Source organism: Bolinopsis microptera, chromosome 8 (genome assembly GCF_026151205.1).
Source record: "Bolinopsis microptera isolate Bmic1 chromosome 8, MBARI_Bmic_1.0, whole genome shotgun sequence".
In the NCBI taxonomy this organism is placed as follows: Eukaryota; Metazoa; Ctenophora; class Tentaculata; order Lobata; family Bolinopsidae; genus Bolinopsis; species Bolinopsis microptera.
The window spans coordinates 722,790-745,625 of NC_087079.1; the positions used below are offsets into that span (position 1 = coordinate 722,790).

Sequence of the window (22,836 nt, forward strand, 5' to 3'; positions counted from 1 at the left end):
GTAACTGATCCAGTCAGTCTAAAACTCTTTTAACGTGTCTTTTCACATCGGATAGTGGAAATGAGAGCTGCTGTTTTATACGTGGTGGACTAATGGTCGTTTTACAGCTGGTGGATGTATTACTTCTTTATTGTTAGTAATGATATGATAAAATATGATGCATTACAAAATACAAATCAAGATGTAATGATTCTATCTAATATTATATTATTACCTTATGCTGTATATTGTATAATGCAATGATATTTTAGAAAGGTATTGAAAATAAAATCATATTCATCATACAAACAATACAAAATTCAAAAATTACATAAAAACATAAAATCAAACGCAAAGTCCCATGGGTGTTATGACAGAATAAGCCAAATGTGCAGCTCTGACGTACTTATAGGTGCACATTTGTAAATCTGTTATCAACATTACCTTAAATGGTAGTGTTACTATGGAAACACTACCATATAATGTAATGTTTGATAGGGGAGCACATTATAGTAAAACTGTTATAAAACGGTATAAAATATTGATTCGGATCATTAAATCTACTAATTCAAATTGCTGCGCGAAAAATTTGTAAACACGCTTAAAGTATTCTCAAGTTAATAAAAGTGTAAAAAGTCAACAATACATTAATCTCGTATAAATCTCTTTCGTATTTTGTATAAAATATTTCAACACATACCACATGAGTAAATGGCACCAAAATTCATAAAATCACTCTATAAAAGTATAAAATACAAATCACTCTAAATATAAATCATGGGAAGTGTGTGATGACGTCACGTGGTATGATGACGTCACGTGGTATGATGACGTCACGTGGTATGATGACGTCACGTGGTATGATGACGTCACGTGGTATGATGACGTCACGTGGTATGATGACGTCACGTGGTATGATGACGTCACGTGGTATGATGACGTCACGTGGTATGATGACGTCACGTGGTATGATGACGTCACGTGGTATGATGACGTCACGTGGTATGATGACGTCACGTGGTATGATGACGTCACGTGGTATGATGACGTCACGTGGTATGATGACGTCACGTGGTATGATGACGTCACGTGGTGTGATGACGTCACGTGGTGTGATGACGTCACGTGGTGTGATGACGTCACGTGGTGTGATGACGTCACGTGGTATGATGACGTCACGTGGTATGATGACGTCACGTGGTATGATGACGTCACGAGGTGTGGTGACGTCACGTCACGTGACTAAGCACCCAGTTTTTTGACGGGTAACTCGTCGTCCCTGAGCTGACACAGTGTCCTAATAAGCTTGTCTCTGTTCTGATAAGAGATGGTGTGAAGGGTTGCTGTTTTGCCCAGCTTCTCCACTGCTTCTATTAGGTAGAACTCTTGGTCGGGTCCACTGAGGTAATAGTATGATAACCAGGTTATTATTAGATAATCATGTAGCTCACAGGGAGCTACATGTGCCTGGTAGCTCAATGCTTTAATTTATTTAAACGTTATTTAAATTAGCATTATATTTAATTCGGGCAAACCATTCACTAGTGCTGGAATTCCCAAACATTTTCAAAATGTTTTCTATAATTTAAAATTTTTTGAAATGTTTTTAACGACGTAAACGGCTCTAAATAGAAGGTATAAATTTAACTAGCAGGTAAAACATGTGTGAGATGTAATGTTAGAGCAGCTGTGAGATGTCTGTAGAAACACCTCAGCTGTGTGTTACTATGGTAACTAGTAGTGTTACTATGGTAACTAGTAGTGTTACTATGGTAACTAGTAGTGTTACTATGGTAACTCAGCTGTGTGCGGTCTGTAGACACACAGCAGCAGGTGGAAACGTTAGTAAGTTTGATAAGTTGTTTACAGTGATGGGAATTACCTACTCTACCTATACCGGCAATTGTAGATATTTTACTATATGTAACTGTTATTGTAGATTTAAAATGTGAGTTCCCAACTTTAAAAAATTATAAATTTGATATTTAAAAGAATCAAACAAATGAGACTAAATTAAACCTGCTAGTAGGTAACTATGGTAACCTGCTAGTGGGTGGTCTAAACAAATGAGACTAAATTAAACCTGCTAGTGGGTGGTCTAAACAAATGAGACTAAATTAAACCTGCTAGTAGGTAACTATGGTAACCTGCTAGTGGGTAACTATGGTGACCTGCTAGTGGGTAACTATGGTAACCTGCTAGTGGGTAACTATGGTAACCTGCTAGTGGGTAACTATGGTAACCTGCTAGTGGGTAACTATGGTAACCTGCTAGTGGGTGGTCGGTTGTGGAAATCAGCGTTCTCGTACAGAACTACAATATCACAACTAGTAACATGCGAGTAATGTACACACATCACATCCTCCAATGGGATAGCCTCTATCAATCTGAACTGTACTGAGTTGGGCATGCTGAAATGTTGTGGTATTAAATTCTAGGTATTGCAGAGCCACACAAAACTAACTAACCAAACTAATAATATATTGTTTATTATTTTAACTTTAAATGTTTCAACTTGATCCAGTAATATAATATAATAGTCCAGTTCAGACATTATAATGTTTCAACTTGATCTAGTAATATAATATATATATACCAGTATATAAAGTAAAGTAAAGTAAGTAAGTATATAATAATATAATCCGATAAAACTAATAATAAAAGAAAGTACCTGATTTTGTTAGATTGAGGTAGCGGCCAGAACACGTTGTCTTCCTTTATAAGACACATAAACAGGTTAGTTAGTACCAGTGTAACCAACTGCTTGCTCTCACCCACTACCTGACACATAAACAGGTTAGTTAGTACCAGTGTAACCAACTGCTTGCTCTCACCCACTACCTGACACATAAACAGGTTAGTTAGTACCAGTGTAACCAACTGCTTGCTCTCACCCACTACCTGACACATAAACAGGTTAGTTAGTACCAGTGTAACCAACTGCTTGCTCTCACCCACTACCTGACACATAAACAGGTTAGTTAGTACCAGTGTAACCAGCTGCTTGCTCTCACCCACTACCTGACACATAAACAGGTTAGTTAGTACCAGTGTAACCAACTGCTTGCTCTCACCCACTACCTGACACATAAACAGGTTAGTTAGTACCAGTGTAACCAACTGCTTGCTCTCACCCACTACCTGACACATAAACAGGTTAGTTAGTACCAGTGTAACCAACTGCTTGCTCTCACCCACTACCTGACACATAAACAGGTTAGTTAGTACCAGTGTAACCAACTGCTTGCTCTCACCCACTACCTGACACATAAACAGGTTAGTTAGTACCAGTGTAACCAACTGATTGCTGTCACCCACCACCTGACACATAAACAGGTTAGTTAGTACCAGTGTAACCAGCTGCTTGCTCTCACCCACCACCTGACACATAAACAGGTTAGTTAGTACCAGTGTAACCAGCTGCTTGCTCTCACCCACTACCTGACACATAAACAGGTTAGTTAGTACCAGTGTAACCAGCTGCTTGCTCTCACCCACCACCTGACACATAAACAGGTTAGTTAGTACCAGTGTAACCAGCTGCTTGCTCTCACCCACCACCTGACACATAAACAGGTTAGTTAGTACCAGTGTAACCAGCTGCTTGCTCTCACCCACCACCTGACACATAAACAGGTTAGTTAGTACCAGTGTAACCAACTGCTTGCTCTCACCCACTACCTGACACATAAACAGGTTAGTTAGTACCAGTGTAACCAGCTGCTTGCTCTCACCCACCACCTGACACATAAACAGGTTAGTTAGTACCAGTGTTACCAGCTGCTTGCTCTCACCCACTACCTGACACATAAACAGGTTAGTTAGTACCAGTGTAACCAGCTGCTTGCTCTCACCCACCACCTGCACATAAACAGGTTAGTTAGTACCAGTGTAACCAACTGCTTGCTCTCACCCACTACCTGACACATAAACAGGTTAGTTAGTACCAGTGTAACCAGCTGCTTGCTCTCACCCACTACCTGACACATAAACAGGTTAGTTAGTACCAGTGTAACCAACTGCTTGCTCTCACCCACTACCTGACACATAAACAGGTTAGTTAGTACCAGTGTAACCAACTGCTTGCTCTCACCCACTACCTGACACATAAACAGGTTAGTTAGTACCAGTGTAACCAGCTGCTTGCTCTCACCCACTACCTGACACATAAACAGGTTAGTTAGTACCAGTGTAACCAGCTGCTTGCTGTCACCCACCACCTGACACATAAACAGGTTAGTTAGTACCAGTGTAACCAGCTGCTTGCTCTCACCCACCACCTGACACATAAACAGGTTAGTTAGTACCAGTGTAACCAGCTGCTTGCTGTCACCCACCACCTGACACATAAACAGGTTAGTTAGTACCAGTGTAACCAGCTGCTTGCTCTCACCCACTACCTGACACATAAACAGGTTAGTTAGTACCAGTGTAACCAGCTGCTTGCTCTCACCCACCACCTGACACATAAACAGGTTAGTTAGTACCAGTGTAACCAGCTGCTTGCTCTCACCCACCACCTGACACATAAACAGGTTAGTTAGTACCAGTGTAACCAGCTGCTTGCTCTCACCCACTACCTGACACATAAACAGGTTAGTTAGTACCAGTGTAACCAGCTGCTTGCTCTCACCCACTACCTGACACATAAACAGGTTAGTTAGTACCAGTGTAACCAGCTGCTTGCTCTCACCCACCACCTGACACATAAACAAGTTAGTTAGTACCAGTGTAACCAACTGCTTGCTCTCACCCACTACCTGACACATAAACAGGTTAGTTAGTACCAGTGTAACCAGCTGCTTGCTCTCACCCACTACCTGACACATAAACAGGTTAGTTAGTACCAGTGTAACCAGCTGCTTGCTCTCACCCACTACCTGCACATAAACAGGTTAGTTAGTACCAGTGTAACCAGCTGCTTGCTCTCACCCACTACCTGACACATAAACAGGTTAGTTAGTACCAGTGTAACCAGCTGCTTGCTCTCACCCACTACCTGACACATAAACAGGTTAGTTAGTACCAGTGTAACCAGCTGCTTGCTGTCACCCACTACCTGACACATAAACAGGTTAGTTAGTACCAGTGTAACCAGCTGCTTGCTGTCACCCACTACCTGACACATAAACAGGTTAGTTAGTACCAGTGTAACCAACTGCTTGCTCTCACCCACTACCTGACACATAAACAGGTTAGTTAGTACCAGTGTAACCAACTGCTTGCTGTCACCCACTACCTGACACATAAACAGGTTAGTTAGTACCAGTGTAACCAACTGCTTGCTCTCACCCACTACCTGACACATAAACAGGTTAGTTAGTACCAGTGTAACCAACTGCTTGCTCTCACCCACCACCTGACACATAAACAGGTTAGTTAGTACCAGTGTAACCAGCTGCTTGCTGTCACCCACTACCTGACACATAAACAGGTTAGTTAGTACCAGTGTAACCAGCTGCTTGCTCTCACCCACTACCTGACACATAAACAGGTTAGTTAGTACCAGTGTTACCAACTGCTTGCTCTCACCCACCACCTGACACATAAACAGGTTAGTTAGTACCAGTGTAACCAGCTGCTTGCTCTCACCCACTACCTGACACATAAACAGGTTAGTTAGTACCAGTGTAACCAGCTGCTTGCTCTCACCCACTACCTGACACATAAATAGGTTAGTTAGTACCAGTGTAACCAGCTGCTTGCTCTCACCCACTACCTGACACATAAACAGGTTAGTTAGTACCAGTGTAACCAGCTGCTTGCTGTCACCCACCACCTGACGTTGTGACAGTTTTGTTAATAGAGATAATTTCGTGTGTAACTATGGTAACCAGTAGTTTACTAATAATATGTGTAACTATATCATGGTCATTCCAGTAGATTGTGCAGAAAGTTGGAAATTTCAATTTTGGAAGCATATAGGGATAGAGATCTGATATCGATCGTAAATACTAAAAATACTCTAGCACAATTGTAACTGCAGTTTTACAGAACTCTAAATACTTAACTGCTTAATGAACACACTTGCAGGTACCACCCGTATTCACACTCAGAACTGAGCTTAGTAATTTTCCGATACGAGATTGGGGACGGGTTCTATAAACTTATAAACAAACAAACAAACACGTCTACAGCTCTGCTCATTTCTTATGACACTACTAATGAGAAATGAGGCGTACAATTAACATACAACATTCACTAAATAGTGTAAGAAAGGTTAAGAAAGGTACTAAGTACTAATGTAACAGTAGTTACAGTGCATAAGGGATAGTGAAAAATGTTTTGGAGTATGAACTGCCACATCATTCAATATTCATTCAATATTGATTCAAATAAATAATTTGACCCACAAATTATATGGTGTGTCTTCCGCTATGTAATAAACAAGGTATAAAACCTTATCTTATTACAAGACATAAAACAGGAAACATATTGTGGCGCATGATGATTAATTAATTACTCGTATAATTAATTAATAACACCCTATCTAAGTACCTGATAGAGTAAGGAGTAGGTTACTATGGTTACTGTTACTATGGTTACTAGTACCTGATAGAGTAAGGAGTAGGTTACTATGGTTACTGTTACTATGGTTACTAGTACCTGATAGAGTAAGGAGTAGGTTACTATGGTTACTGTTACTATGGCTACTAGTACCTGATAAAGTAAGGAGTAGGTTACTATGGTTACTGTTACTATGGTTACTAGTACCTGATAGAGTAAGGAGCAGGTTACTATGGTTACTGTTACTATGGTTACTAGTACCTGATAGAGTAAGGAGTAGGTTACTATGGTTACTGTTACTATGGTTACTAGTACCTGATAGAGTAAGGAGTAGGTTACTATGCTTACTGTTACTATGGTTACTAGTACCTGATAAAGTAAAGAGTAGGTTACTATGGTTACTGTTACTATGGTTACTAGTACCTGATAGAGTAAAGAGTAGGTTACTATGGTTACTGTTACTATGGTTACTAGTACCTGATAGAGTAAGGAGTAGGTTACTATGGTTACTGTTACTATGGTTACTAGTACCTGATAGAGTAAGGAGTAGGTTACTATGGTTACTGTTACTATGGTTACTAGTACCTGATAAAGTAAAGAGTAGGTTACTATGGTTACTGTTACTATGGTTACTAGTACCTGATAGAGTAAAGAGTAGGTTACTATGGTTACTGTTACTATGGTTACTAGTACCTGATAGAGTAAAGAGTAGGTTACTATGGTTACTGTTACTATGGTTACTAGTACCTGATAGAGTAAAGAGTAGGTTACTATGGTTACTGTTACTATGGTTACTAGTACCTGATAGAGTAACGAGTAGGTTACTATGGTTACTGTTACTATGGTTACTAGTACCTGATAGAGTAACGAGTAGGTTACTATGGTTACTGTTACTATGGTTACTAGTACCTGATAGAGTAACGAGTAGGTTACTATGGTAACTGTTACTATGGTTACTAGTACCTGATAAAGTAAGGAGTAGGTTACTATGGTTACTGTTACTATGGTTACTAGTACCTGATAGAGTAAAGAGTAGGTTACTATGGTTACTGTTACTATGGTTACTAGTACCTGATAAAGTAACGAGTAGGTTACTATGGTTACTGTTACTATGGTTACTAGTACCTGATAAAGTAAGGAGTAGGTTACTATGGTTACTGTTTCTATGGTTACTAGTACCTGATAAAGTAAGGAGTAGGTTACTATGGTTACTGTTACTATGGTTACTAGTACCTGATAGAGTAAGGAGTAGGTTACTATGGTTACTGTTTCTATGGTTACTAGTACCTGATAAAGTAAAGAGTAGGTTACTATGGTTACTGTTACTATGGTTACTAGTACCTGATAAAGTAAGGAGTAGGTTAGGATCTGAACCTCGTTGTAGTCGTGTATACCCGTGTGTTTCGCTATTGTGTATCTGAAGATTAAGATATTTCCAGTTAACAAAGCCCGGTGCTACATACCAAGTAGCGTGATTTCTTTGCTGTACATTATACACACAAAGTGAAACACAGTGAAACACAGTGAAACACAGTGATATACACAAAGTGAAACACAGTGATACACAGTGATACACAGTGAAACACAGTGATATACACAAAGTGAAACAAAGTGAAACACAGTGATAAACCAGGGTTGATTGCAGACAATTTGCCCACAACATTTCACAACATGTTTCGCTTTAATTAAATTAGACTGAAAGTTTAAATAATTAGTGTACGTGTCTAACGTGTATAACGTGTGATAAGAGCTCCTTCCTAGGAGGGGACTGATAACCTGACACCACATGTAACACAGGGCTAAGTAACCTAGCGTATCTTATAAAAGAGTAAAAATAGGTCATACGAAATTAGGTAATGAAATTTCTTTGAAATTGAATTAAAGCGTAGATGAAAGATTGCGCGAACACTGAATAATAACAATAAGAACACTGAATAATAACTCAATGTTATCCTGATAATCACACTAATAACCAACACACTACTACAAAATACACCAGTTACCTCAGCTCGTCTAGCCTATCCTCGTCCAGGTGGATAATGCTGAGTTCTCTTCCTTTCTTAGTGATCAGAACGTTATCACTCTCGTAACCGTCAGCTTGGCAGTGACAGTGCAGCGCTTCTATAACCTGGAATAAGTTAGTACAGACTTTAGCTTCTATAACCTGGAATAAGTTAGTACAGACTTTAGCTTCTATAACCTGGAATAAGTTAGTAAAATTAGTCTAGAACAGGACTATGGACTCTAGACTTTAGCTTCTATCACCTGGAGGCTGGAATAGTTAGTAAAATTAGAAATAGTAGGAAAACGGGTATGTAGACTGTGGAAGGATGGTGCTCCTTCGGTTCAGTCTTCCCATCTTTTTGCAAGATTTTTAAAAACAACATCTACCCAAGACTATTCTTTTCGTATCACTCTATCAATCATAAACTCGGAAAGATAAGACTCACAACTCTCTGGAGATCACGGGACAGCTGCACGTCCCTTGTCATGAAGGTCACCAGACCAACCTCGTTATAGCTGAACTCAAACCTGAGGGGGTTACTATGGTAACTGTTACTATGGTTACTAACCTGAGGGGGTCGGGGGTTGGATAAACAGCACACAATCTGGCAGATATTATCCACGACATACCTGATAAGTTGCTCCATAATTCCACAGACAATCTGGCAGATATCCACGACAGAGCGGGAGATAAGGAGACCGAGATGGTCTGACACTCTGTTATCAGTCTGCTCTATAGAGTCCAATTTAGCAGGAGTGGGAGGAGGCAGAGAGGTCAGGATGTGGAGGTTTTCTTGGGTTATTATCACGATACACTCGTGCTCCTAAGGGGGAAGTTAAGCTTAGAAAGGGATAGAAATTCGAGAAGCTTTTCCGCCGTTTTCCTTAACAAGAATGTTTCACCAGCAACCTGATAGGGACTACGGGTGGAAGATGAATAATTAAAATTCCACGTGACAGTCTAGTCGGTCCTATCACGTGACCGCTGATATTTTTTTCCCTACTCTTGCCTAAGGAAAAACGATCGTAGGGAATAAGTAGGGGGCCCCCTAAGTAATCGGGTTTGGATATATGAGGTGGCTCGACGGTCCTGCGGTGACGACAAAAGTCTGATCCTTCGCAATATAGACTATCTAAAAGTAATCATTAGTCGAAAATTGGGACAAATTTTCAACTGCATGAACGTTTCTTGGAAAATTATCCCCAGCTCTATGCTTCGGCAATGGTGCGTTTGTGGCTAAAGACATGGTTTTCAAAGACAATAATTACGGCAAAAAGGAGAGCAAATTGTCGATTACGATTTCTCAAGTCGAGGCTGGGAAAAGCGAGTAACCGATTTCATTCTCGGTATCATTTTGCATTTGAGAACGGCCAATCAAATTGATATCATTTCCTTTTGTTTGGGAAAAAGAGACACTGGCAGCGTAGTCTCTACAGCAACCAATCAATGATGCCAGTGTGAGTGACACAAGTCACGATCGAGGTACTGGAAGCTGAATGTCAGGAGAAATCTTTGACGAAGGGAAAAATATTAAAATACATATTGAAATGTCCTACTGACGGACATTTTCAAATTTCAACTTTCCGCTTTTCCGCTATTTTGACTAAATTTTTCCTCAATGACCAATAATTGGTCAGTTCAGGGGGGGGGGGGGGGGGCAGTTCACTGTGAATGGGAGTTTCCTCGCTTTTCAAGTGATTAGTAAAACTTACAAAGTCAGGAAAGTCGGAGGTAAGACAGTGAGTTTTAGTAAAACTTACAAAATCAGGAAAGTCGGAGGTAAGGCAGTGAGTTTTAGTAAAACTTACAAAGTCAGGAAAGTCGGAGGTAAGGCAGTGAGTTTTAGTAAAACTTACAAAATCAGGAAAGTCGGAGGTAAGGCAGTGAGTTTTAGTAAAACTTACAAAGTCAGGAAAGTCGGAGGTAAGGCAGTGAGTTTTGGTAAAACTTACAAAGTCAGGAAAGTCGGAGGTAAGGCAGTGAGTTTTAGTAAAACTTACAAAGTCAGGAAAGTCGGAGGTAAGGCAGTGAGTTTTAGTAAAACTTACAAAATCAGGAAAGTCGGAGGTAAGACAGTGAGTTTTAGTAAAACTTACAAAGTCAGGAAAGTCGGAGGTAAGGCAGTGAGTTTTAGTAAAACTTACAAAGTCAGGAAAGTCGGAGGTAAGGCAGTGAGTTTTAGTAAAACTTACAAAATCAGGAAAGTCGGAGGTAAGGCAGTGAGTTTTAGTAAAACTTACAAAGTCAGGAAAGTCGGAGGTAAGGCAGTGAGTTTTAGTAAAACTTACAAAATCAGGAAAGTCGGAGGTAAGGCAGTGAGTTTTAGTAAAACTTACAAAGTCAGGAAAGTCGGAGGTAAGGCAGTGAGTTTTAGTAAAACTTACAAAGTCAGGAAAGTCGGAGGTAAGGCAGTGAGTTTTAGTAAAACTTACAAAGTCAGGAAAGTCGGAGGTAAGGCAGTGAGTTTTAGTAAAACTTACAAAGTCAGGAAAGTCGGAGGTAAGACAGTGAGTTTTAGTAAAACTTACAAAGTCAGGAAAGTCGGAGGTAAGGCAGTGAGTTTTAGTAAAACTTACAAAGTCAGGAAAGTCGGAGGTAAGGCAGTGAGTTTTGGTAAAACTTACAAAGTCAGGAAAGTCGGAGGTAAGGCAGTGAGTTTTAGTAAAACTTACAAAGTCAGGAAAGTCGGAGGTAAGGCAGTGAGTTTTGGTAAAACTTACAAAGTCAGGAAAGTCGGAGGTAAGGCAGTGAGTTTTGGTAAAACTTACAAAGTCAGGAAAGTCGGAGGTAAGGCAGTGAGTTTTGGTAAAACTTACAAAGTCAGGAAAGTCGGAGGTAAGACAGTGAGTTTTGGTAAAACTTACAAAGTCAGGATAGTCGGAGGTAAGGCAGTGAGTTTTGGTAAAACTTACAAAGTCAGGAAAGTCGGAGGTAAGGCAGTGAGTTTTAGTAAAACTTACAAAGTCAGGAAAGTCGGAGGTAAGACAGTGAGTTTTAGTAAAACTTACAAAGTCAGGAAAGTCGGAGGTAAGGCAGTGAGTTTTGGTAAAACTTACAAAGTCAGGAAAGTTGGAGGTAAGACAGTGAGTTTTGGTCAGATACAGGATGTTGTAAGAGTCATTCAGTTCTTCTCCTATGAACCTCTGTATCTTCTCCTGTTGAGGTTCTTAATGATCAGCTGGTACGTGTTATAAAAAGGAAACAATAATTTTGTAAGTAAAGAAATTTGTAGATAAATCAGAGTACGGAGTCCTCGACTTCGGTTGCATGACGTACTCTATTTTGTTAAAAATAGTTTAAAACTATAAATTCTCCGTATCTTACCACAGGAATATTGAGGAAGTTGTCGACAGTAAACTCCGCAACATTCAGTGTAGCTTCCCTCCCCCCCGCCACCACTATTCTCCTCTTCAACCTCGTACCTCTTCATACTGCTCACAATTATCTCCTTCTTGTAGTACTGCTCCCAGGTCCGCTTGATATGCCCCACAATCTGCTCTCTGTTCTCATAGGAAGAGATAAACAGATCCACTCTCCCCCGCTCGAAGGTCTTCAGGTTCTTGTAGTACCCCATAGACAGCACGTAACTACCACGGTGGATCTCAGCAAAAAGGGTAATTCCCTGGATGAACCTGATCCGGATCTGCTGTACTACGCTGTATCGCGGTGTGAGAGGGGGGTGTCTTACGAAGCAAGGTGGAGGCCACCTAACAAAGTCCTCCTCCAACACATAGAGGAAGTTATCAGTCATCACTAGACACCGGAAGTAGCAAGTCTCCATGATCCGGACTGAAACGCAGTTTATTTTCTGGAGATCCTGAATTCTGAGCACTCTTTTGAGGAGCCTGATGTCAGTATCTTCCTCTGTAAAGATGATGTCAGAGGGGGGGATATTCTGGGTATCCAGTCTGCTGGCCAGAGTCTCCAGGAACATCTCAATGTCTTGTGAGTTGTACCCGATCAGGGAGATGGTTGTCTCCGGGCTCCCGTAAGGGTTACCGTCTTCCTTGAACTCAATCCTAACAGTGTGCTCGAAGTAGCTCATCAAGACCTGCCTTATACTCGACATCTTCTCGCGGTGTAATATTGAGAATGTGCACGATTCGTCCGTAAGGATTTGAGCTAGAATATCCTGGTTAAGATGTAACAAATCCTGGTTTTCTATCTTTATGACGAGAACTTCTGATTGAGTGATAGCTAGGACGACTGGTAGAGGCACATCAGCTTTGCAGTATCTGAAACAGTGGGATGGGAATGAGTAGAACTCTTCGTTCAGAGCATCCTCTACAGCAGCAACAACAATCCTATCACTCGCCAGTTTGTTGAGTTCTTCCGGTGGCTCTGGTTCTCGAATATCCTTCATCTTCGTAACCAGGAGATACAGATGTGCTGTATCATGGAGAAACAACTGTGAGTACACTCTCGGGGTCTCCTCATCAAACTTCTTGATAGAAATCTGATCTCCTATCAGATCACAGGACTCGATATCGACAGAATACAAGCTCCACGTCATCTTCCCTCCCCGGGGTTTAACCTCGACAAGGTGGGGCCTGTACGGTGAGGAGGGTAGAAGTGCCATTACATAGAGTTCATTGTCTCTGTAGACACTGAAGTTTGGTTGAAGTTCGTGGAAAGAGAGACTTGAGTATCTATTAACCAGATCTTCTATTTTCTCGTCTATGTTGTAGACCTCATTCGGAACAATATGGAAGGGCACGGAGGGTTGTCTAATGATCGCTTCATTACTTTTGGAATCCTTAGAGCCTTTGCTGCTTTCTGTTTCACACGATCCGGAGCTTTCAGCTGTGGGAGCTTCTGTCTTCTCCGGCATTTTCCTTTGCTTCTTCGGTGGAGTTGGCTCCAACGACTTTAATGTCTCCTCAGACATCTTTAATATTGTAGGAGGAGGAGTAGGAGGTCTCTCGAAGTGATCCTTATCAATATCATCCATAAAGTTGGCTAACCAGTTGTCCCCGTCGAACATAACCATCTTCTCCACCTCCACTATAGTGGGGGCTCTCTCGCGGAGCCAGCTATTCGTCAGAGTGTCATCATCAAAACTCTCATCCAGCTCGCTGATCGAGGCGAGAGAAGTAAGACATCGTTTATTGCTGGGTAGATGGGTTTCGTTGATGTTAAGTTCGGAGAATGTCACATATTGCTCGTCACATTCCTGGGACTCTTCTAGGAACGCCTTGTCGTACGACTCCTCTAATATCTCCACAACACAGATGGACTCCTCTAGTTTTACCTCCACCTCTTTTGTCTTCTCCAAAGTCTTCTTCAGTTTCTTCCTCTCTGCAGGAGTTGTCGGCTCTCTGTCCAGACGGAACGCTTCGTTCTCATAAAACACAGTGAGAACAGTTGGTCTGTAGGCTGACTTCTTGGAGATGGGGTTACCGAGTAGTGAGAGGTTTTCAAGTTGGGGGAGGTTTGATAGTCGGTTCACTTCGTTCAGTTGCTCGACACAGTTGTGACTCAAGTCGAGCTCCTCTAATGAGAACAGACGTTCAAATCCTGAGTAGGGAGATATCTTTACCTCTATAGCTATTTTACCATGTTCAGCACTAGATTTAACTGTGCTAATGATCGTATTTATATTTTAAAAACAATGAATAATAAAAAGGCCGCATGAAGGCGCACTACTATTGCTACTACTACTGCTGCTAACCGTAGAGAAGTTGTATTTTGTTGTGTGACAAGTTGAGGTTAGTGATGTTCCCCATCTTCATATGAAGAGCATCTGTGTCACTGATGTTGTTGTGGGACAGGTCTAACTCTCGTAGGTACGGTAACTGAGGGAGATAGTAGTGTTACTAATTTATGGAACGAAATCTACCAAATTTGGTGCGTATGCCCAAATATGGGCATATGGTTTTCGGCTCATAACTCAGTAATTTTTTGTCCAATCTTAATGAAATTTCATACACGAGTTCAGGAGACCACTAGCTACAAGTAGAGCACCATTAGCCTGGGTTTTGGGCTTGTTCAGGGTATTTGGCTGAATTGGGCCTAATTTGGACCAAATATTGGCGTGGCTGCCCTGCGCGCACCGTTTGGCGGTTGGGGTCCGGGACCCCCTCAAAAGTTCGGTCACTGGTCCTAGTTTGTTGGTCAACTACTATATCGAAATCAAGTTTCACAAAAAAATACCCATTGCCCCCCCCCCCCCCCCCCCCCCCCCCCCCCTTAAAATGTAATACTAATAATGTTACTACTAATAATGCTATGACACTACATTCAGGCCTCCATAAGTCTAGCCTCCATTATACCAGTCTACTGTTAATTTGAACCTCTGTCATTCTCAGACAGCTTAATTGTTCATTCTACGAAATGTAGCCAAGTTTAAAATTATATAACACTGTATAACACTGTATTCTTAATACGCGGCTACTATTTATTTATTTGATTAGTTCTGATGATTGTGTTACATAGCATTAGTTTAACTAAACTGTAGTTCAAGTACTAGCCTTCGTTATAACGGGTGATGAATAAAAAATGGGACTACATGTTTTTTAGCCCTCAGCTTCCACCTGAACAACATTTTGATATTTTACCACAACCACCAGTTACTCTGAACGATACTCGAACAGTCTCCGCCCCCATTTGATCAAATTGGTTGATCTTTGTCCCCGATAATGGTCTCGAACTAGGGGAGGGGTCCTATAAAAATTTTACAGTAAAGCACTGTTCACAGAAGTCGCCTCACAGGTAGTTCAAGCTTCCATACCAAAAACTTTTTAGCAGAGAGTATGCCTAAACTTCCCATCTATCACATCCTAAAGCGATTTTAGCAGCAGAGGTCGGTAGCCAGAGCTACAGAGACAAAAAGGCCATCCTGTATTATGGCACTTACGAAAATGACCCAGTAGGAACTGCTGGTGAGCCACATAACCGGCTCCCTGGTGATCCGTTTTGGCTGTACTCTCGGTTATATTTCCAGGGTAGTCACATGACTAAATGTTTGTTGTCTGAAAGGTGTCAAAGCCTTTATGATTAGAGATAAGACCCAAAAATGAGAAGTCGTGAGCAAATTCGAAAATATGTAGGGTTAATTTCGTCCAAAAAGTGATCGACCAAAGTAAATTTTGACAATCTCAACCCATAGAGGACTTCTTTAGAGTCCTGGCAACACATGTACATGCCCGAATATGGCTAGAAAGCCTACATGGGCCCTAGGGCACAAAAGAAGAGACTGCGCCAACACGATTTTAGGCCCAACTGTACAGACGGATTTTTGAGCTTGAAGAAAGAAGCCCTCCTGAACCAATCAAAATGGGCTCATGGGCGCTTGTCATAGACCACACTTGTTCAAAATTGCCCGCTTTACAACGCTGTTTCAAGGTTTCATTGGTTTGAACCAAAATAGTTTTATCGACACTAAAAAGACCCTTGAAAAAAGTTCCATTTTTTAGTCATCACCCGTTACCAGTCTACTGTTAATTTGAACCTCTGTTTTCCATTCTCAGACAGTTTAATTGTTCATTCTACGAAATGTAGCCAAGTTTAAAATTATATAACACTGTATAACACTGTATTCTTAATACGCGGCTACTATTTATTTATTTGATTAGTTCTGATGATTGTGTTACATAGCATTAGTTTAACTAAACTGTTGTCCAAGTACTAGGCCGACTACGATTTCTAACATTTTTAAGCAATTGGAATCATATTATATATATTATATATTACATTTGCAAATAAACGTACCCCCTGTATGTTCTCTATAGAGGATATGATGTTGTAGCGGAGGTGTTGCTATGGTAACTAGTAGTGTAACTATGGTAACTAGTAGTGTAACTATGGTAACTAGTAGTGTTATAAACGTACCCCCTGGATGTTCTCTATAGAGGATATGATGTTGTAGCTGAGATCCAGTGTTGAAAGTTGTATCAACAGTTGTAGACTTTCGTCCATAATTCTGGGAGGGAACATTATTGTATTATATCCATAGTAACAGTATCCCTAATCCTGGGAGGGAACATTATTATATTAGGGCAATAGTAACAGTATCCATAATCCTGGGAGGCAACATTATTGTATTATTACAATAGTAACAGTATCCATAGTAACAGTATCCATAGATACAGTATCCATAATTCTGGGAGGGAAACTTATTGTATTATTACAATAGTAACAGTATCCATAGTAACAGTATCCATAATTCTGGGAGGGAAACTTATTGTATTAGGGCTCGCGAATTAAAGTATAATAGTTAGTTTAAATAATTATCATCAGTTAATTGATAATATTGTAAATTAGTTAAGTCTATCTGGCTATCTTAGTATCATAATATGGCATACTAAAATGGACTACCTATCTGAATTACGTTTAAATGCTATGTGTATAATTTGACAGTGCATTGTTTTATGTAGAAAACTGTTCTGAGTCTAGTTGATCTTATTCTCGTGACGAGTTATAAGCTGCTTCATAAGTACATATTAATTAAAGAGGCAGCGGACCCTAATCTCCAGACATTAAATATGTTGCTTTTAATTGCTTCAGTACGAGGATAATATGAGGGGAGGTATTGTAAGAGCCAACAGCCCAATAGTGATCAACTGTGACACAGCACTACCTTCATATTTCCGCTTGAGTGATTTTATTGCTGTACATTCAAATATTATACTTTGTGCAATGTTGACGCTTATAAAATGGTTTAAAGTTTGAGGCCGTGCTTTTATGTCTATTTTCCATTAGTAATCTGAGATAGATTTTACAATGCTCTCACCCGCAAAAACAATTTCATCCACAATCATTTAGCTACGGGGGGACTTTTAATCAGTCAATTAATTAAATTGAAAGATTGAAATTAGATTTTTATCCGTATTTCTATCTGTAGTCTTTGCTGAACAAAATCGGTTCAAATCAGACTATAATAGTATCCTTTTAAGAAAGCATGATTTGCTATCCGTCTCAAACCATTGTGTATGTTCTTGTCAGTAATATTATATCCTTAACATACATTCATCCTTTGTAACCAAGAATGGGTTGATTGGCAGTCTAAAGCAATGCAGAATTGAAGAATAGTGTTTGAATTGGTGTTCTTTTAGTAGCAAAATTTCTTTATATAATTTTCTAGCGGTATGCAGACTATTAGTCGTGCTTTGAAAATAAAGCGTCCGTTTTGAGATAATAAAACGAACCTTTTTTATTTGTGACTGTAGTATAAATACTATATTATATTTAGACACTAGACAGTAGTATCTGGAGCAGTAGTATCAGGGCCTGCCGCCTGGCTAGCTCATTTGTCTGTAAACTGCATGCAGTGCGTGGTGTTGTACTTACTTACAGCAGGTGTGGGGCAGGGGGGGGGTTATTACAACATGTGGTCTAATTAGCGTTTACAACTTATTTATAACTTATTTAATAGCTAATACTAAGGTGACTTAAGTAACCTACCTCTCATCACTAGTATTAATAGTAGTTTTCAACCAACACTATTAGCGAACAGATCCTATCTAAACACGTGGAGTTGCGCACAGGAGCCTAGTGACTGGGCACGTGGAGTTGCGCACAGGAGCCCAGTGACTGGGCACATGTTAATTATGGCTACTTTACTGGGCACGTGTGGCTATCTTATCTCATTATTACAAGCAGGACGTTACTCTACTACAACAATTGTTTTTTTCTTATAGGTAGAATATTATAGAATATAGACTATTGTTTTTACTCAATTGGTTGCATCGTCGCTAATATAATATTAATATCTGTGGCGCCCCCCCCCCCTCCTTTATGATGGATTAATTACGGGTATAATGCCCCAGGATGTTGAGTACAAAGCAAGGTAATTACTTGTTTACATCTGCATTCTGTATTTTGAGATTAGAATTAGAATTATAGATAGCTGGATAATAAATTATCTCTATTCTCTAAATTAGACGAAATCGAGCTCAACATTGCCCTATTCTCTAACTTAGACAAATTATTGCTTATTAACATTGCACAGCGCTTACAGATCGTTGTCTTTATTGTTTAGCCCCTCGATTATTGTTTTAATGAAGACAGAGATTGTTGTTATTTTGCTCATCCATAAAATAGATAGATTATCATGTTCTGTTACTGCGCAATTTGATTTACTCGTCTTGATTCTTGCTTTAGCATATATAATATAGCTTTGCTTAAATCAGTTGATATAGAATGAAACATCCTTAATAACTGGGAGAAAAGAATAAATGTTCACGCCGTAATCCGTCTATCAATGTAATTCATTCAGTAGCAATAATCATACAGTTTCAATTAATTAGAACATCGTATTTTTCAGGATTCAATGGCTATCTTTTACGACGAAGAAGACGACAAAGTGTACCTAAAATATATAGACCTCACATTAGGGGTGCTCTGTGTGGTCCTCTTCCTCACCTCTACTCCTCTAAACCTAATGATAATAGGATTCTACCGCCACAAGAAGAACAGCAACTCTGCTGCACTGCACATTCTGCTAGGATGCTGCTATCTGATGGGTACAATACTCCTCCCTCTGGTTATGGCTTACAATTTCCTTACTGCTGGGGAACATGCGCCGGAACCATTGCATCTCTTAGCTTGTGGTCTCGCTGGTATTGGCATCAACAGTGGTGCCTGTGTCCTAACAGTTATCAGTGTCACACGGCTTTATAGCTTTAAATATCCACTGAGAAGATTTGGGACGAAAAGACTGATATTGTTTACCTCTTTTGCTATTGGAGTTGCTCTCACTATAGTTTTTATGATGTTTGCAGAAGCTAAGAAACCCGGGAGTTTTGATTTTAATATCGGACTTAAAAAACAGTTCCTCGGGCCAGTGATTGCGAATGACGAAGAAAAGAAAACGGTCAGGATATTAATAAGGGTGCTGTTTAATGTTAACTCCTTTATAAATATTCTAGTTTGTGGACTGACAGGTTATGTAATTTGTCCTAGACGTTCCAAAGTAACTCTTGAGGGAGCCAACAAGAGAGGGCAGCAGGGGAGTGTTGTCACTATCTTCTACATGAACCTGATCTACACGGTCACTCTGATCTACATGCTCGGCATTGTCATCATTGTGTTCACTGATACAGGAAATACAATAAGGACTCATGACAATTTCCATGTATTTTCATTCATTGCTTTTCCTTTTCTGTTCCTGTGTGTTTCAATCTTTAACCCTCTTGTGATGATATCACGTGGTAAACAGATGAGGGAGTATGCAATGGCAGTGCTAACTTGTAAACCACATCAACTGAGCACACAGGCATCTATGAGCCGACAGAACCCATCTGCTTTGGAATCACGCCAATGATTGACATTATATAATATATATATATACAGATAATTTATAGAAGAATGATTATGTAAAGGAACTCAATGCAAGTTGAGAGCTTAAACCAGACTTTCCAAAAACCAATCATTTTCTAAATATGACAATGATTCATCGGAATGACACTATTTTAACGTAACTTTCAGTTCTCAATCCTATTACATCTTATTTTTAAGAAAAAAAGGGTGTATTTGCGTCTGATAAGTTTACTTCAGAACTGTGTTACTATTTAATATCGTGCTTTCTAATAATAAGAATTTGGTACAAGTGAAGAACTAACTCGATGCTGTTGTAGGACAAGTTTAAGGTCTCCAAAGCATTCCAAGCAACTGGTTCTATGTCAGCCTCAGTCACCCATATCAAAATTTCTTGTATATCTGTAAAACGTTTTTACAATTTATGAAAATCATTTTATTTTAGAACTAGCTTGGTGTAAAAACACAAGGAATAGAAATGGTCTAATATCTGGAAAAAAGTGGAAACGTTTAATTCAAACCTTGTATTCCTGCTTTGATGGTGAGATGTCGAAGATTTTCACTCAGGTTTCCAAGTTCTGTCACTCCTTTAAAGTCAATATTCTGCAGATTGACGGTAATTTTAAGACAATCTGGGACTAAATACCTTAACTTCAACAGAAGTTTTGCCTCTTTTTAAGCAAACATACCCCTCTGAGTAACTAACATTAATGGGTTAGAAGGTGAAATAGCAACATTAATTATGATTGAAATGAGCAACTAACCTCTAGAGTGATGGAAGTGACGGATTGAAAGTGAGACATGTCAAGGTTGGGACTCGGCTTGTATTTGTGTGAGTCATCAAAACCGTTTCCTATTACCTGGAAAATATGGAATATGTGACAGCTAGATTGCACGCAATGCGTCATGTTACTGTTACTATGGTTACTGTTACTATGGTTATTGGTTACTGTTACTATGGTTACTGTTACTACGGTAACTGTTACTATGGTTACTGTTACCATGGTTACTGTTACTATGGTTACTATTATTTACCTTAACGTTTGCAACACTGTCTATAGCTCTTCTCAGTTCAAGAAAAGGTATTTGAAGGTCTTCAGGGGGTTCTGAACAAAGGTTAATGGAGTGTAGCTGTTTTTCTGTTAAAATCAGGTCTTCATCACAAGAGTTGAGCATGTCCCAAACCTCCACCTCTGTATTAAGAGCATGAACATTATGTATTAATAATGTATCAAATAGAACTGTTAATTGTGACTAAAAGTCTTAAACTGTACAAATCGTCTGTTTTTACAAATGGAATGTTCCTACTACCTAAATCAAATTTAATAGTCCTAAGCAAGTTCGACTGGTGTCTGCCAACTCTACCCTTTTTAGTACTCTTTTTATAATCTGTAATAAAGATCAAAATCCAAATTTGTATTCCTTAAAAAATTTGTGAAAATAAACTTATTAAAACTCCACCTGATTCATTGTTTCCCCTGTGATCTTTTAGGACATCAAGTGCCACTCTTAGAACATCCTGAAGTATTATCAACTGGTCAAATCTCGATACTTTTTAGATCCCATGCTATGGCTAAGGCACATCCCATGTGAATCTAAGTATTTGCACCTTTAAAGTAAAAAAGTTCATACCTTATTGTGGAACCTGGTTTGGAATAAACTAGAACTAGAACATGCCAATGATTTTCATCAAATCATAAACAACTTACATGCTGCTCAAGATTTAGGAATTCTTCTACAGTTGCTGAGGATGATATTGAATCCAGAAAAGCAACATATTTAGCCACAAATTCTTCATGTTTTGCAAGTTTGGCATCAGTTGGCCGTATACCCCAAAAAGGGAATGTTGCAGAGAAATCCCCACTAAACTCTTCAGGCAACTGAGGATTTTATAAAATTAACTAATTCCTCATTTTGATATGAAGGTGACAATATACTTCACATTGTAAATAACAGGAAATATTAGTCAAACAATGATACATATGATATGTATAATGAGGACAGAAAAATTTTAATTGGACAGTAACATTGTTTACTTTGTTACGCTTAAAATAAGGATTAGGTATACTTTACTTTTATACTTTAGGCTTATCAGCTTATTTAACTTTATGAAAAAAACTTACTACTTGGTTTAGTTTCAGAAAGTCTGACTTGAGTTTGGAGACAGTCCATGAACAATACTCATAATCAACTAGTAAATGGTATATCTGAAATTAATTGTATCAAAAGGCACGTATTTAGGACTAAAAAGATATATTTAAATCAAATGACCTAGCTATACCATCAAGTTGCAAATTTGATAATCAAAGGGGACATGCAACTGTAAAAAATTAGTTGGCGGTACATTTTTGCATGATTATTAGAGTGAAAGCTAAGATTAGACTTAATTAAATACCAGGTCAAAAGAAACCAAATCATAATCTTTTCTTTTGAGGTCAACTTTGATGAGCTTAACATGAAGTTGGTTTACCATATATGGACAGTCATAGCTGAGATTTTAATGTTAGTAGTAAAAACTGATAAATAGAAAATATAATTTGTTTTCCCTACATTGCCGAAGGCAAAAAGACTGTAGAGAATAAGTAATCGGGTTTGGATATATTAGGTACTATCCGTTTCCAAAGTATTTTGAGATAAATGGGGGGTAGGAAGCTCAATCTTCTCAATCTCAATTTTGGAAAAATCGTGTTTCAGAATTGAGAAAATTGAGAAAATTGAAAAATGGACATCTTTATCTCTCCAAGTAACTAAATCATACACGAGCTAAATGTATGATTAAAACATGTTTCAAACTTATTACTGTGAAATGATTAATTATCTTATATTTGAGTTTGATCCTTTTGAACAGCTGCTGAGCAATAAAACGCATGCATAATATTAAATAGTAGAAATGATTAGGTAAAATATGATCAAAGTAATCATCACGTGAACGACCCATGGTTTTGCTAAAGGGGACAGATATGATTGTTAGTAGGTAATGTATAAGGGGGAGATAACGTTTTTTTTGTTTTTTGTTTTTTTTCAAAAATTTACTTTAAGTTTAACCATAACAGAAAAAACAAAAAATTAATTTTGAGCTATTTCGAAGG

The 22,836-nt window shown here is 39.1% G+C and overlaps 1 protein-coding gene across 2 annotated transcripts; it reads right to left on the bottom strand.

Moving 5' to 3' along the window:
* Positions 1-257: 257 nt before the first annotated feature.
* Positions 258-22,238, bottom strand: LOC134819736 (uncharacterized). Of its 2 annotated transcripts, XM_063829841.1 has the most exons (19): positions 22,143-22,238; positions 21,871-21,954; positions 21,457-21,627; positions 21,209-21,266; positions 20,783-20,940; positions 20,512-20,607; positions 20,269-20,350; positions 20,053-20,149; positions 16,322-16,412; positions 14,163-14,286; positions 11,816-14,008; positions 11,548-11,646; positions 9,121-9,314; positions 8,937-9,018; positions 8,490-8,614; positions 7,828-7,903; positions 2,651-2,760; positions 2,247-2,390; positions 261-1,378 (listed from the first exon to the last, which is right to left on the bottom strand). In XM_063829841.1, exons 1-12 carry the CDS (start codon positions 22,218-22,220, stop codon positions 11,609-11,611), a joined length of 3,270 nt encoding a protein of 1,089 aa, XP_063685911.1. In that variant the 5' UTR covers positions 22,221-22,238; the 3' UTR covers positions 261-1,378; positions 2,247-2,390; positions 2,651-2,760; positions 7,828-7,903; positions 8,490-8,614; positions 8,937-9,018; positions 9,121-9,314; positions 11,548-11,608. The 2 variants fall into 2 exon arrangements, with proteins under 2 accessions (XP_063685910.1, XP_063685911.1); XM_063829840.1 differs by lacking the exon at positions 11,548-11,646 and having other exon boundaries at positions 258-1,378.
* Positions 22,239-22,836: the final 598 nt, after the last annotated feature.